The sequence below is a fragment of the Macaca nemestrina genome, chromosome 20 (genome assembly GCF_043159975.1).
Source record: "Macaca nemestrina isolate mMacNem1 chromosome 20, mMacNem.hap1, whole genome shotgun sequence".
NCBI lineage: Eukaryota > Metazoa > Chordata > Mammalia > Primates > Cercopithecidae > Macaca > Macaca nemestrina.
In genome coordinates, this window is record NC_092144.1 from 60,627,763 (window position 1) to 60,642,224 (window position 14,462).

Below are 14,462 nucleotides of genomic sequence, written 5' to 3' on the forward strand. Positions count from 1 at the left end.
AGAAGCTGGCGAGGCAGGAAGCCCCCGGAGGTACCCCCAGGTTTCAGAGAGAGCGTGGTCCTCCTGGCACTTTGATCACATCCAGCCTCCGGGACTGTGGGACTATAGATTTCCTTTGTTCTAAGTTCCCACCCGGGTTTGGGTGTGGCCTGGCGGTGCTAGGGGAGGAGTTTAGGAGGAGAGGGAATCAGACCTTCTCTGGGGTCTCCAGCGTGAAGGCTGAAGGGCCTAAGACCACCCGGAGGTGCGCGGGGCCCACCCTCCCGACGGGGCTGCGAGGCTGGCTCTCCAGCCTCTCCTTCCGCCCCCACCCACATTCACTTTGTTTTCTCTCCTCCGTGCTTTCATGACCGAAAAAAATAATTTTTTACTTTTTCCATGTTTTTTTTTTTAAAGTAATTACAGAGCAGGTAGTCGTTGACGCAAACCTCCCTTCAGTATCAAAAGTGTCTGTGGGGCAGGTGGGGCTGGGGCGGGTGGAGGCTGCCACCCTCTGCCGACGACAGGGACCGCCGGCCGGGAGCTCTGGCGACGTGTCCATCTCTTCAGTTTTGAGGGCGGAGGAGTGGGAGGGAGGGACGGGCGTCAAACTGCAAAAACTGAACCGTAAAAGGAGGGTGTCTGGGGCCGAGGGGAAAGGACACCCCTGGAAAAAGCTCCTGTCTCCCCTGGAAGGCGGCGGGCCGGGAACGCTTGGTCGGGAGAGCGAGGAGGAAACGCGGAGAGCGAGGAGGAAACGCCACTTCTCCTGGGTCCCACGTCCCCTCCCGTCACCGAGGATTGGCGGGGGTGAGGCAAGGACCCCAGAGACTCCTTCCTGGAGCCCCACCCTGTCCTCACTGGGGGTCCGAGCCCCAGATGGGGCTGGAAGCCACCTCTCCCCAATTCCCTGCATGGTCCCAGAAGGTGGGCTGGGCTGTGGGAGGGAGGGGTCCCGGTCAGGCTGTGCCCGGGCTGGGACCGGGGTGGGGGGCTCCATGCCCCTTGCCCGCCAGGCCCCACCGCCTCAGATCTGCGTCTCTTGCACGTTCTCCTTGGAGCCGCTCTTGAAGAGCAGAGGTTCGTGGATGGAGTTGAGGCCGGGCGGGCCTTTGCCCCCGCAGCCCCCGCCGCTGGGGTTGCTGCTGTAGTGCGCCTTGAAGGCGGCAGCCACGTAGTGGTGGTGGTTGAGGTGGTCTCGCTCCAGAGCGGGCAGGGCCAGGTGGCTGTCCCCGCCCACGCCACCCCCACCGGCCGCGGCGGCCGCGGCGGCCACGGACACAGCCGAGGCGGCGGGCAGCTCGTCCTCCACGTTGATGATCTCCACGGTGCGCGTGGGCCCGTGGTGCTTGTGGAGCTGGTGCTGCTTGCGCAGCTTGTAGAAGGCCACGAGCATCACCGCGGCCATGAACGTGATGGCCACGAAGCAGCCAATGATTATCTTGGTGGTCTTCATGACGTCGTCCAGGTCCTTGAGGGCGTTCTCCGTCACATCCGTGATGGGCACCGTGAACGCCTTCTCCGTGGGCCGCGAGGAGCGCGGGGCGGGTGCCGTGGTAGACGACGAGGCAGGACCGGCCGCGTCCCCGGGCCGGCCCCCGCCCCAGACACCGTCCGTCGTGGGCCCCGGCGGTTCCTTCTCCGTCCCCCGCGGCTGCAGGGCCTCCTCTCCGGGCTGCGTCTCCAGGGTCTCCACGGTCACCGTGGTGAAGTAGGTGTAGCCGCCACTGCCCCCTCCAACACCACCACCGCCCCCAGGGCCGCCCCCGCCGCCGCCGGTGCCCCCGGCCGCCAAGGGGTCCACGGCCGAGACGTTGAGCGTGGCCGAGGCGGTGGTGTTGCCGGCCGAGTTCGTCACCATGCACGTGTACTGGCCCGTGTCCTGCACGGTGACGTTGGTGAAGTTGAGCGTGCCGTCATGCAGGACGGAGATGCGCACGCGGTAGGAGCCGTGGGTCATGAGGGTGCCGTTGGGCGTCAGCCAGTTGACGGAGGTCATGGAGGTGCCCGTGCGGCATTTGAGCTCGGCAGCCATGCCCTCGGTGACGTTGAGGTCAGTGGGCGGCTCCACGATGACGGGCGCGTAGCAGGTGAAATGCGACTGGTCCAGCTCCCCAATGTAGCGCCCCTTGAGGCCGGCGGGCGCATGACAGCGGGCGCAGCACGTCGTGTTGCTGGGCACCGTCTCTTTGAGCCACCAGCTCAGCCAGAGCACGTCGCAGTTGCAATGCCAGGGGTTGTGGTTGAGGTGCACGCGCTCGAGGCGGTGCAGGGGCGTGAAGAGGTCGTGGGGCAGCGACATCAGGTTGTTGTGGGACAGGTTGAGCTCCTCCAGCGACTTGAGGTCGTCGAAGGCGTTGCGCTCGATGGTGGCTACCTGGGCGTGCATGAGCCACAGCTTGCGCAGACTGGTGAGACCCTGGAAGGAGCCCGGGCGGATCAGATCCAGCCGGTTACCCGACAGCTCCAGCTCCTCCAGGCGCACCAGGGCCGTCAGGTTGGGGATGTCCTTGAGGTTGCACATGCCCAGGTTGAGGTAGCGCAGGTTGACCAGCCCCTCGAAGGCCGCCTCCGAGATGTACTCCAGCCGCTTGAGCTCGCCCAGGTCCAGGCGCCGCAGCGAGGGCACGCGGTTGAAGGCGTACGAGGGGATGCTCTCGATGGGGTTGTTGCGCAGCCAGAGCTCCCGCAGCTTGGACAGGTACTCGAAGGCCTGCGTGGGCACCGTGGTCAGCCGGTTGTCAAAAAGCTCCAGCGTGTTGAGGCTGGGCAGCCCGTTGAAGGCACCCACCTCGATCTTGCGAACCAGGTTCTTGCTCAGCTGCAGAATCTCCAGGTGCCGCAAGTGCTTGAACGTGTCCGTCCGGATCACCTGGGGAGAGGGAGACACGGATCAGTCATGGAGATACTGACAAGGGCCGTGGGGGGATCACCAAGGTCCCAGGAGCAGGCGGGGTCGGGTGGCTGGATCTCCTGTGCTGTGCTGTGACGGTACGACCACATTGCAACATGGTTTGATGAGTTTCTTATGAAGTTAAAACTGGGGTCAAGGCTGGGTGCGGTGGCTCACGCCTGTAATCGCAGCACTTTGGGAGGCTGAGGCAGATGGATCACTTGAGGTCAGGAGTTCGAGTAAAACCCTGTCTCTACTAAAAATACAAAAATTAGCCAAGTGTGGTGGCGTGTGCCTGTAATCCCAGCTACTTGGGAGACTGAGGCACGAGAATCACTTGAACCCAGGAGGCAAAGTTTGCAGTGAGCCGAGATAGTGCCACTGCACTCCTGCCTGGGCAACAGAGCAAGACTCCGTGTAGAAATAAACAAAAAAACTGGATTCAAGAATTTTGGGGGACTAGGCATGGGGTGGCTCATGCCTATAATCCCAGCACTTTGGGAGGCTGAGGTGGGCAGATCACTTGAGCCCAGGAGATCAAGATCAGACTGGGCAACAGCACATAAACCCCATCTCTACAAAAGTAAAAATAAAATAAAATAAAATAAACAAATTAGCCAGGCGTGGTGGCATGTGCCTGTTGTCCCTGCTACTAGGGAGGCTGAGGTGGGAGGATTGCGTGAGCCTGGAAAGGGAAGTCTGCAGTGAGCTCTGATCACACTACTGCACTCTAGCCTGGGCAATGAAGTAAAACCCTGTCAAAAAAAAAAGAAAGAAAGAAAGAATGAAAAACGAACAAACAAGAAAATGAACAAAGATAGTTACTTACAAAGTTAAAACTGGATTCAAGAATTTTGGGGATGACCAGGTGTGGTGGCTCACACCTGTATGCCAGCACTTTGGGAGGCTGCAGTGGGTAGATTACCTGAGGTCAGGAGTTCAAGACCAGCCTGGCCAACATGGTGAAACCCCGTCTCTACTAAAAATACAAAAATTAGCTGGGCGTGGTGGTGCATGCCTGTAATCCCAGCTACTTGGGAGGCTGAGGCAGGAGACTTGTTTGAACCTGGGAGGCAGAGGTTGCTGTGAGCTGAGATCGTGTCACCTCACTCCAGTCTGGGTGACAGAGCGAGACTCCATCTCAAAAAAAAAAAAAAAAAAAAAAAGAATTTTGGGGGCCAGGCACAGTGGCTCATGTCTATAATCCCAGCACTTTGGGAGGCCAAGGTGAGAGGATCACCTGAGCCCAGAAACTTGAGGCCAGTCTGGGCAACATTGGGAGACCTTGTCTCTACAAAAAAGAATTTAAAAAGAAATGTAAAAACAAGAATTTTGGGATTGAGGAGGAAAAAACTTTTGAAAAAAAAGTTAAAACTGGAGTGGCCATCCAACCTGGCTGTTCCATTCCTGGGTATTTCCTCAAGAGAAATGAAGGCAGATGTCCACGCAACGGCTTCTACGTGGGTGTTCACAGCATTTTTTTTCTCTGGACTGCCTAAGCTGGAGACGGCCCAAATGACAATCAGCAGGTGAATGGACAAACACTGGGAGGTGTGGCCGTGTGGAGGATGCTGCGGCTCAGCCACAAAAGGGACCTGGCTACTGTGAACCCCTGGAAGAATGTCTCTGGGGTGAGGCTGAGCAAAAGAAGCCGAACCCAAAGGCGCTGGCGTGGTGGATCCGTCCACACTGTGCTCTGGGTGTTCTAAGTGGGCGTCTCTGCGTGTGTGGGTGGGTGAGGTGTCTGGGGCAGACAGGGAAGAGTGTGAGAGAGCTTTGTGGGGTGACTGACACGTGCCACATTGGCATGGTGGTTACATGACGGAAGGCGACTGTTAAGACTCCCCAAACTACACTTAAAATGAGGGTATTTTATTCCATGCCAGTGATACATTATTTTATTTTATTTTTGAGACAGAGTCTTGCTCTGTCACCCAGGCTGGAGTGCAGTCGCACAATCTCGGCTCACTGCCATCTCCGCCTGCCGGGTTCTAGTGATTATCCTGCCTCAGTCTCCCGAGTAGCTGGGATTACAGGCGTGTGCCACCACGCCTGGCTAATTTTTGTATTTTTAGTAGAGACAGGGTTTCACCATGTCGGCCAGGCTAGTCTCGATCTCCTGACCTCGTGATTCACCTGCCTCGGCCTGCCAAAGTGCTGGGATTACAGGCGTGAGCTACCGTGCCCGGCCAATTTTGTATTTTTAGTAGAGACGGGGTTTCACCATGTTGGCCAGGCTGGTCTTGAACTCCCGATCTCAAGTGATCTGCCTGCCTTGGCCTCCCAAAGTGCTGGGATATTACAGGCATGAACCACCTTGCTTGGCTACTACGCATTAGTTTTAAAAATGAAAAACATAAGGCTGGGCATGGTGGTTCACATCAGTAATCCCAGCACTTTGGGAGGCTGAGGTGGGAGGATCACTTGAGCCCAGGAGTTGAAGACAATCCTGGTCAACAAAGCAAGACCCTGTCTCTACAAATAAATACAAAAATTAGCCCTGTGTGGTGGTGCGCACCTGTGGTCCCAGCTACTCAGAAGGCTAAGATGGGAGGATCGCTTGAGCCCAGGAGGTCAAGGCTGCAGCGAACTGTGATCATGCCACTGCACTCCAGCCTGCGTGACAGAGGGAGACGCCGTCCCAAAAATAAATAAATAAATAAATAAATAATAAAAAAAAATACTAATACCAGCAACTAAGACACATTGAACAAGTCTTTGATGCCAGACACTGCTCTAAATGCTTTGTGGGTAATAACTTTTTTTTTTTTTTTTTTTTTGAGACGGAGTCTGGCTCTGTTGCCCAGGCTGGAGTGCAGTGGCACAATCTCGGCTCACTGCAAGCTCCACCTCCCGGGTTCACGCCATTCTCCTGCCTCAGCCTCCCGAGTACCTGGGACTACAGGTGCCCGCCACCACGCCCGGCTAATTTTTTTGTCTTTTTAGTAAGGATGGGGTTTCGCCATGTTGGCCAGGCTGGTCTCGAACTCCTGGCCTCAGATGATCCACCCAGCTTGGCCTTCCAAAGTGCTGGGATTACCGGTGTGAGCTACCGCGCATGGTCACATGAAACCAAAGCTTTTATTGATCCCACTCGTGACTATCCAAACATTTCATTCTAGAAATTCCCATGTTTCAAGATCACTAAGATGTTATAAAACCTATGGTAACTATTATTATGTTTCTAATATCAGAATGCCAAAACGCATCAGACCTCAAGGGTTTCACACGAAGGATGATGAATTAGGCCCAGGGAGGTGCAGTGACTTGCCCAGGGTCACACAGAAGTTGACAGCAGAGTTGGGATTGGATCCAGGCCCTCTGGTTCCAGAGTCCTGGCTCTTGACCTCTGACCCTGGCTGCCGCCTTTCAGGGCTGGGACTGGGGTCCACAGGAGAGGCAGTGCTGGGTTAGAGCACGGGAGACAGGATCTCATAGGGTCCTCACTACTGATCACCACGCCGCGTGCACTGAGGCCCAAAAGGCCACACAGCCATCGGATCATATTTGCAAAGCCCAGATAGTGATGTGTACGAGGGAGAAGGGGACAGGCACTGGGGGAATGCAGTGTTACGGTATTAACAGAGGAAACTGAGAACCTCAGATGCATCCTGTGTCATCACAAAGAAGCTGAAGAATTAGGTATCAGAGTATATGCACCAAAAGGAAAAGGAGAAAAAGAAGCCAGGCGCAGTGGCTCACACTTGTAATCCCAGCACTTTGGGAGGCCGAGGCGGGCAGAGCAGTTGAGGTTGGGAGTTCGAGACCAGCCTGGCCAACATGATAAAACTCCGTCTCTACTAAAAATACAAAAATTAGCCGGGGGTAGTGGTGGGCGCCTGTAATCCCAGTTACTCGGGAGACTGAGGCAAGAGGGAGGTGGAGGTTGCAATGGGCTGAGATGGCGCCACTGTACTCTGGCCTGGGCGACAGAGCAAGACTCCATCTTAAAAAGAAAAAAGAGGCTTGGCATGGTGGCTCACGCCTGTAATCCCAGCTACTTGGGAGGCTGAGGCAGAAGAATTGCTTGAACTCGGGAGGCGGAGGTTGCAGTGAGCCAAGATCCCCCAATTGCATTTCAGCCTGGGTGACAGAGTAAGACTCTGTCTAAAAAAAAAAAAAAAAAAAAACTGGAAGGACATAGGACATACTCCAAGTTTTCTTAGCAGTGAACTCTATCTGTTGCGAATTATGGACAATTTTTATTCTTTTGTGATTTTTTTTCTTCAATGAACAAAAATTACTTTTATAGTAAGCAGGGATAAAAACAAAACCAAACCCAGGGCCGGGCGCGGTGGCTCAAGCCTGTAATCCCAGCACTTTGGGAGGCCGAGACGGGCGGATCACGAGGTCAAGAGATCGAGACCATCCTGGCTAACATGGTGAAACCCCGTCTCTACTAAAAATACAAAAAAACTAGCCAGGCGAGGTGGCGGGCGCCTGTAGTCCCAGCTACTCAGGAGGCTGAGGCAGGAGAATGGCGTAAACCCGGGAGGCGGAGCTTGCAGTGAGCTGAGATTCGGCCACTGCACTCCAGCCTGGGCGACAGAGCCAGACTCCATCTCAGGAAAAAAAAAAAAACCCAGATATACCTGAGAGGCAGAAAAAATGGTAATATTGGTAGCATAGGTACAGTCATAAAATAATAATTTATGTCGGTGCTGTCCAATAGAAACAGAATGTGAGGCTGGGTGCGGTGGCTCAAGCCTGTAATAATCCCAGCACTTTGGGAGGCCGAGATGGGCAGATCACGTGGTCAGGAAATCGAGACCATCCCGGTTAACACAGTGAAACCACGTCTCTACTAAAAAATACAAAAAAAAAACTAGCCGGGCGAGGTGGCGGGCGCCTGTAGTCCCAGCTACTCGGGAGGTTGAGGCAGGAGAATGGCCTAAACCCGGGAGGCGGAGCTTGCAATGAGCCGAGATCCGGCCACTGCACTCCAGCCTGGGCGACAGAGCGAGACTCCCGTCTCAAAAAAAAAGAAAGAAAGAAAGAAATAGAATGTGAACCACATGTGAAATGTTTGTTTGTTTGTTTTAAGACAGAGTCTCGCTGTGTTGCCCAGGCTGGAGTGCAGTGGTGCAATCTCAGCTCACTGCAGCCTTGACCTTCTGGGCTCAAGTGATCCACCCGCCTCAGCCTCCTGAGTAGCTGGGACTACAGGCACGTGCCAGCACACCTGGCTAAACTTTTATTTAAATTTTTTGTAGCGACAGGGTCTCCTTATGTTGCCTAGGCTGGTCTCAAACACCTGGCCTCAAGCGATCCTACCGTCTCAGCCTCCCAAAGTGCTGGGATTACAGGCATGAGCCACCACACCCAGCCCACATGTGTAATTTTAAATTTCCTAGAAGCCACATTAAAAACAAAAACAAACAAAAAAACCCCAAATAGGTGAAATCAACTTTACGAATGTATTTATTTAGCGCAACATGTCCAAAATACTATCATTCGAACCTGTCATCAAGATGAAAACTTGCGACTGAGCCATTTTACACTCTTTATGGTGAAGCTTCGAAATGCAAGGAAACCCGACATGTGTTTTACACCCAGGGCGTCCAGGGCGCCTCTCAGCAGCAATGCACGCAGTCCCCGGGCCCAGCCAGCAGCCCCGATGCTGGCGGCTGCTCTGTGAGACACTGCAGGTTTACTCCGCACTCAGGGATGCTCTGTGGACGCAGTTGCCTTTTGTCCATCAAGCAGCCCTGTGAACAAGGACTGTGATGGCCCCATTTTAGAAAACGGAGGAAACAGGAGCCTGAAGAAGTGGCTTGCTCCATGGCAGAGCTGGGCAGGGCTGGCCGGAGCCTGCGCCTCTCCCCGTCTCCCTCGGCCACCTGGCACCCACCCATCGCCGTTCCCCACCGACAGACACGGAAACAGAGGTCGCAGATGTGCCATGGAGAGCAGTGCCCTGTTCAAATCCCCCTCCCCCGTCCTGGTTGTAGGGCCTGTCACTTGAGCTCTCTGTACCTCCAGGCCTACTCTTACCACGAGGAGGATGATGAAAAGCACTTTCAGATGAGGTCTCAGTGTTCAGGGATGCTCAGCACATCATTGTTCTCATTGTTACTGTTATCGTTGGCGTTGAGAAACTTGTGCCATGCCCTTGGGATTACAGCCCTGAGCTGTCCAACCCAAAGCCCCAAGCACTGCCCTGAAAGGCTCTCTTGGGGTCAAGAACCATCCTCTTTTTTTTTTTTTTTTTTCAGACCGAGTTTCGCTCTTGTTGCCCAGGCTGGAGTGCAATGGCGTGATCTCAGCTCACTGCAACCTCCACCTCCTGGATTCAAGTGATTCTCCTGCCTCAGCTGCCCCAGTAGCTAGGATTACAGGCATGCACCACCACGCCTGGCTGATTTTTTTTTTTTTTTTTAGTAGAGACGGGGTTTTACCATGTTGGCCAGGTTGGTCTTGAACTCCTGACCTCAGGTGATCTGCCCAACTCGGCCTCCCAAAGTGCTGGGATTACAGGCGTGAGCCACCCTGCCCGGCAAGAACTGTCTTACTGCATCCTTTCCCGAAGAAAATCAGGGTCGCCCCCATCCTGGCCCCCTGTCCTCTGACTCCCTGTTCCAGTCTCCCTCCTCTCCACGCCCACGGGCCCGGCTGCACCTCAGCCCTCCCCCTCTCTCTCCAGGCCCTAGAAAGGTCTGTTTAGGCAGGGCACGGGTCTGTAATCCCAGCTACTAGGGAGGCTAAGGCAGGAGAATCGTTTGAACCCAGGAGGCGGAGGTTGTGGTGAGCTAAGATCATGCCATTGCACTCCAGCCTGGGCAACAAGAGCGAAACTCGGTCTCAAAAAAAAAAAAGAGGTCCCACAGATCTCCTGTCCCTCCCCTGGGCCCTTCACAATCCTCCCAGGACTGCCCGTCAGTCCCAGCACAAGACTCTCCGTGCCGCGCTGTGCTGCCCACCAAGGCGACAATGACAGTGAGAGCCCATGAGACACAGTCTCTGCCCTGGAGCAGCTCATCCGCCTGGCACCACCTTCTCCTCCCTCCCCTACTTGTTTTCCCCACCTCCTGTTCTGGCAAGTCCCTGAGCCCAGCAGACACACTCCTGCTTCCGGGCTTTGCACCTGCGTTTCCCTCTGCCAGGAACACCTTTCCTGCTTTTTTCCTGGATACCTACCCCCATCGGTCCTTCAACACCTAGTTCCAGGGTCACTAACACGGGAGGATGTCCTGATCCCGTCTACCCACCCCAGTCTGGTCAGGGATCCCCAGGGCTGGGTTCCCTGGAGCCCAGAGTCCAGAGGCCTCCAGGGAGGGCAGGGACTGGGTCCCAACCACACGGCGTCTTGCCCAGTGAAGGACTCCACAGCCTCGGAGTGAAAGGGATAGACGAAGACTGGGCACAGTGGCTCACGCCTGTAATCCCAGCACTTTGGGAGGCCGAGGCAGGCAGATTACTTGAGGTTAGGAGTTCCAGACTAGCTTGGGCAATAAGGTGAAACTGTGTCTCTAAAATAAAAGTTTTTTAAAGTAATATATACTCATTTAGGAAAAAGGTATGAGAAGAAAATAAAAATTGGCCAAAATACATCTACCCAGAGTTAATTTATGTTAATCATTTGGCACATCCTTCCAATTTTTTCTATGCATATTATGCAGGGATATATTTTTTCATCATCTTTTACTTTTCTTTTCTTTCTTTTTTTTTTTTTGAGATAGAGTCTCACTCTGTTGCCCAGGATGGAGTGCAGTGGTGCGATCTTGGCTCACTACAACCTCTGCCTCCTGGGTTCATGCAATTCTCCTGCCTTAGCCTCCTGAGTAGCTGGGATTACAGGCGTACACCACCATGCCTGGCTAATTTTTGTATTTTTTTTTTTTTTTTTTTTGAGACGGAGCCTCGCTCTGTCACCCAGGCTGGAGTGCAGTGGCACGATCTCGGCTCACTGCAAGCTCTGCCTCCCGGGTTCATGCCATTCTCCTGCCTCAGCCTCCCCAGTAGCTGGGACTACAGGCGCCTGCCACCACTCCCGGCTAGTTTTTTGTATTTTTAGTAAAGACGGGGTTTCACCGTGTTAGCCAGGATGGTCTCGATCTCCTGACCTTGTGATCTGCCTGCCTCGGCCTCCCAAAGTACTGAGATTACAGGCGTGAGCCACCGCGCCCGGCCTCATTGTATTTTCTTACATCATGAAAAGTGCTTCACAGACATGATTTGAATGGCTCTCTAGAGTACTGGCCCACGGCTATACCTATGTATAGGTGCTGCGATTATGGGCGTGAGCCACCATGCCCGGCCGACTTTTTTCTTAATAGGCCTCTGCTTTGTCTGACTTCCCAGAGTGAACATGGCTAGCTTTCAGAACGGAATGAGACCTCCGTGAATGCTATTTCACAGGCAAGAGGGTGTGAATGTGTTTGCAGGGAGCTGGTGGGGGTCAGCCTGCAGGACGAAGCCTGAGGATGGGCGCAGGCAGGCCTTGTGGGGTAGGAGAGTGGCGGACTACAACAGGATGCCTCTGCAGGCACGGGTCCTGAGGGTCAGTTGGGTCCCAAGCCGGCCTGGGGTCTCTGCACCCAGCCAGAGATGCGACTGTGCCTGTGCATGAGGCTGGGGGGTGTGGGCATCTCCTGTCCAGGGCAGGAGAAGCAGGGGCTTGAGAATGTCTCTGGCCTGACTGGGCTGGAGCTCTAAAACTCCCCCCTCTGCCGGGGGTCCCCAGAGCTTGCCATTCTTCCTCGGAGAGAACATCTGGAGAATAACCCAACCTGGAGCTTCTCAGAGCCGGTTCTCAGGGCTCATTCCCTGGGACACTAAACACCAATAGCCAAAACACATATCAATGCATTGGGAGCTTCCCCAAGACTGCGGTGCACCCGGCATGCTGAAGCTCTGTGAAGCCAGAGGGAGACAGCGGCTTTGCTTTGCTCAACTCTGGGTTCCCAAACATAATACACATGGGACCCTTCTCACCAAACGCCACTTATCACCTCCCTGGGAAATGCTGGTGATTGACGAAGCAGGTGGTCTGTTGCTATTTCTATTAATAATGATAACATCAATAATCATAACAGGAGGAGGAGGTCCGGGTCATCACTGATTGCTAGGCAGAGAATGAGGCGGACTTTAAAAGAAAGCCTGGACCGAGAGGCCAGGCACGGTGGCTCATGCCTGCAATCCCAGCACTTTGGGAGGCTGAGGTGGGCAGATCATTTGAAGTCAGGAGTTCAAGACCAGCCTGGCCAACGGGGTGAAACCCTGTCTCTACTAAAAACACAAAAATTAGCTAGGCATGGCGATGAATGCCTGTAATCCCAGCTATTCGGGAGCCTGAGGCAGAATGCTTGAACTTGGGAGGAGGAGGTTGCAGTGAGCTGAGATTGTGCCACCGCACTCCAGCCTGGGTGACAGAGACTCGTCTTGATGATAATAATAATAATAATAATAATAATAATAATAATAATAAATACAGAAAGAACAAAGGTATTGCTGGTCCATGTGCTGTCAAGAGCCCCCTGGAACTTTCCCCCTTGCTGGGTTACACTGAGATGACCTGGGGCCCCCTTTGTTCCCAGCAAACCCTCTGTGCCCCACCCTGCCCTCCCTCCTTTCAGGGTCCTTTTTCTCAGTGGGGCCCCCCCAGCTCACCTTCCCTGTCCGAAGTGGGGCTGCAGCCTCGCCCATGGGTCGGCCAGCAGGGCCAGGTGGCTTCATGCCTTTTAATGCCTTGCAGCGAGCTTCCCCCATTTCTTCTCCATCCCCACAGCCCAGCTCCCGCCTCATCCTCTCTCCCTGGACCTTTGCCCCAGTCTCCTGCCTGGCCTTCAGTCTCTTCCCTCTAGTCCATCTTGGGTCCTGCTATGCCAGAGCTGACCCTGCCTCTGCCCTCCTCTATACGCCTCCAGGGCTCCCCAGTGCCCTCGGGAAGTTCAGCCTGCATTGGAAGCCCTGCCTGGCATCTGCTTTTCTCCCCGCTCCCCTCTGCATGGCCCCTCACTCGCAGCCCTCACTCGGATACGAGTTAGCCAGGATAAGTTCCTGGACCCTCTCGCTGGGCACTCCACCTTTGCACATGCTGTTCCCTCTGCTCAGGATGCCCTTCCCTTTCATCCACCTGGAAAGCTCCTGCTCACCCTCTTGAACCCAGCCAAAAGGTCTCCATTCATTCCCCCATTGCTTATTGATTGAATGGAGATAAAGCAGCCTGCAGGTGCAGAGGTGGAGAGGGGCTGTTGTCTGTGAAAGGACATCACAATGTCAGCCTTGCAGAGCTGCTCTGAAGGCCTGAGGTGAGACTCATTCAGCTCAGGGCTTGGCACCTGGAGGCGTGCGCTGGGCACAGGTGATGATTCTCCGCAGGGCACGTGTTGTTAGGCTCCTCTTTTTTTTGAGACGGAGTTTCGCTCTTGTCACCCAGGCTGGAGTGCAGTGGCCCCATCTTGGCTCACTGCAACCTCCGCCTCCTGGGTTCAAGCGATTCTCCTGCCTCAGCCTCCCCAGTAGCTGGGATTACAGGCATGTGCCACCACGCATGGCTACTTTTTTGTATTTTTAGTAGAGACGGGGGTGGGGTCTCTCTATGTTGGTCAGGCTGGTCTCGAACTCCCGACCTCAGGTGATCCGCCCGCCTTGGCCTCTCAAAGTGCTGGGATTACAGGCGTGAGCCACCGTGCCCAGCCTAGGCTCAATTTTCAGAGAAGGAAGATGGCTCAGCAAGGCCACACAACCAGGAAGTGGCAGAGCCAGGGTTTGAGCCCTGAGCCTCAGCCCCCTCCACGCCCGCCTCCTGCCTGCAGCTCCCGGAGCCTCTGCCGCACCCCAGGCTCCTGCTGACTCCCCTGGCAGCTCTGGAGGTGAGCATCACATGCCATTTCAGAGACAGGAGACCCAGGCTCGGTGAAGTCAAGTGACTCAGCAGGGTTGCCGGCCCTGGGGAGTGTGCACCTGGGGCTCCAGCCCACCGTGTGTTTTCCAAGTCTCCTTGGTGCCTCTGGACAGAGGATCGTGACAACAGCGTGGCCACAGGCAGACAGCCTGAGGCTGCTCGGCGCTCAGTACGCGGTGACCCTGCTGCAGAGGGAAGGAGGTGTGAAGGGAGATGAAGGGACACTCCCAAAGGGAGGGGGTGGGGTCCCCCTGCCAATCACTTTAGTAATGCAGTTGAGAACTAAGTGGGATGGGGGTGTTGCTGCAAAGGGAAGCCTGGTTTTGTTGAAACATGTGGCATAGGGCTGCTTTAAATAGGAGTCTCTTTATTTTGAACAGAATTCCAGTCTATTCTCTCTCCTCTTCTCTGCAGAATGCCTGCTGAGCAGCCTCGTGGGGGATGGTCGAGGCTGGGTTTGAATCCTGGCTTTGCTGCTGACCAGCTGTGTGGCCTCAGGTAAGTGTCCTAACCTCTCTGAGCCCACTTTTCTCACAGGTACCATGGGGTTATTGTGATGTTTGGGCAAGACAGTGAGTGCTTGGGATGAGACAGTGAATGTGTGGGGCATGGCGAGCATGCAATAATCTATATTTTTTCACTGTTAATTCAGCTGATAATGATCATTAACACTGGTCCTGGCCGGGCGCAGTGGCTCATGCCTGTAATCCCAGTACTTTGGGAGGCCAAGGCGGGAGGATTGCT

General features: G+C 54.7%; 1 protein-coding gene across 3 annotated transcripts in view; it reads right to left on the reverse strand.

Annotated features, from left to right (window-relative positions):
* Positions 1-342: 342 nt before the first annotated feature.
* LOC105497152 (leucine rich repeat containing 4B) overlaps positions 343-14,462 on the reverse strand; it is a 55,362-nt gene continuing 41,242 nt past the window's right edge. For all 3 annotated transcript variants that reach the window (XM_011767967.3, XM_011767966.3, XM_011767970.3), the window contains one exon: positions 343-2,851. In XM_011767967.3, the coding sequence (XP_011766269.1) occupies positions 1,007-2,851 (1,845 nt within the window). In that variant the 3' untranslated portion in view covers positions 343-1,006. The remainder of the gene's footprint in view (positions 2,852-14,462) is intronic.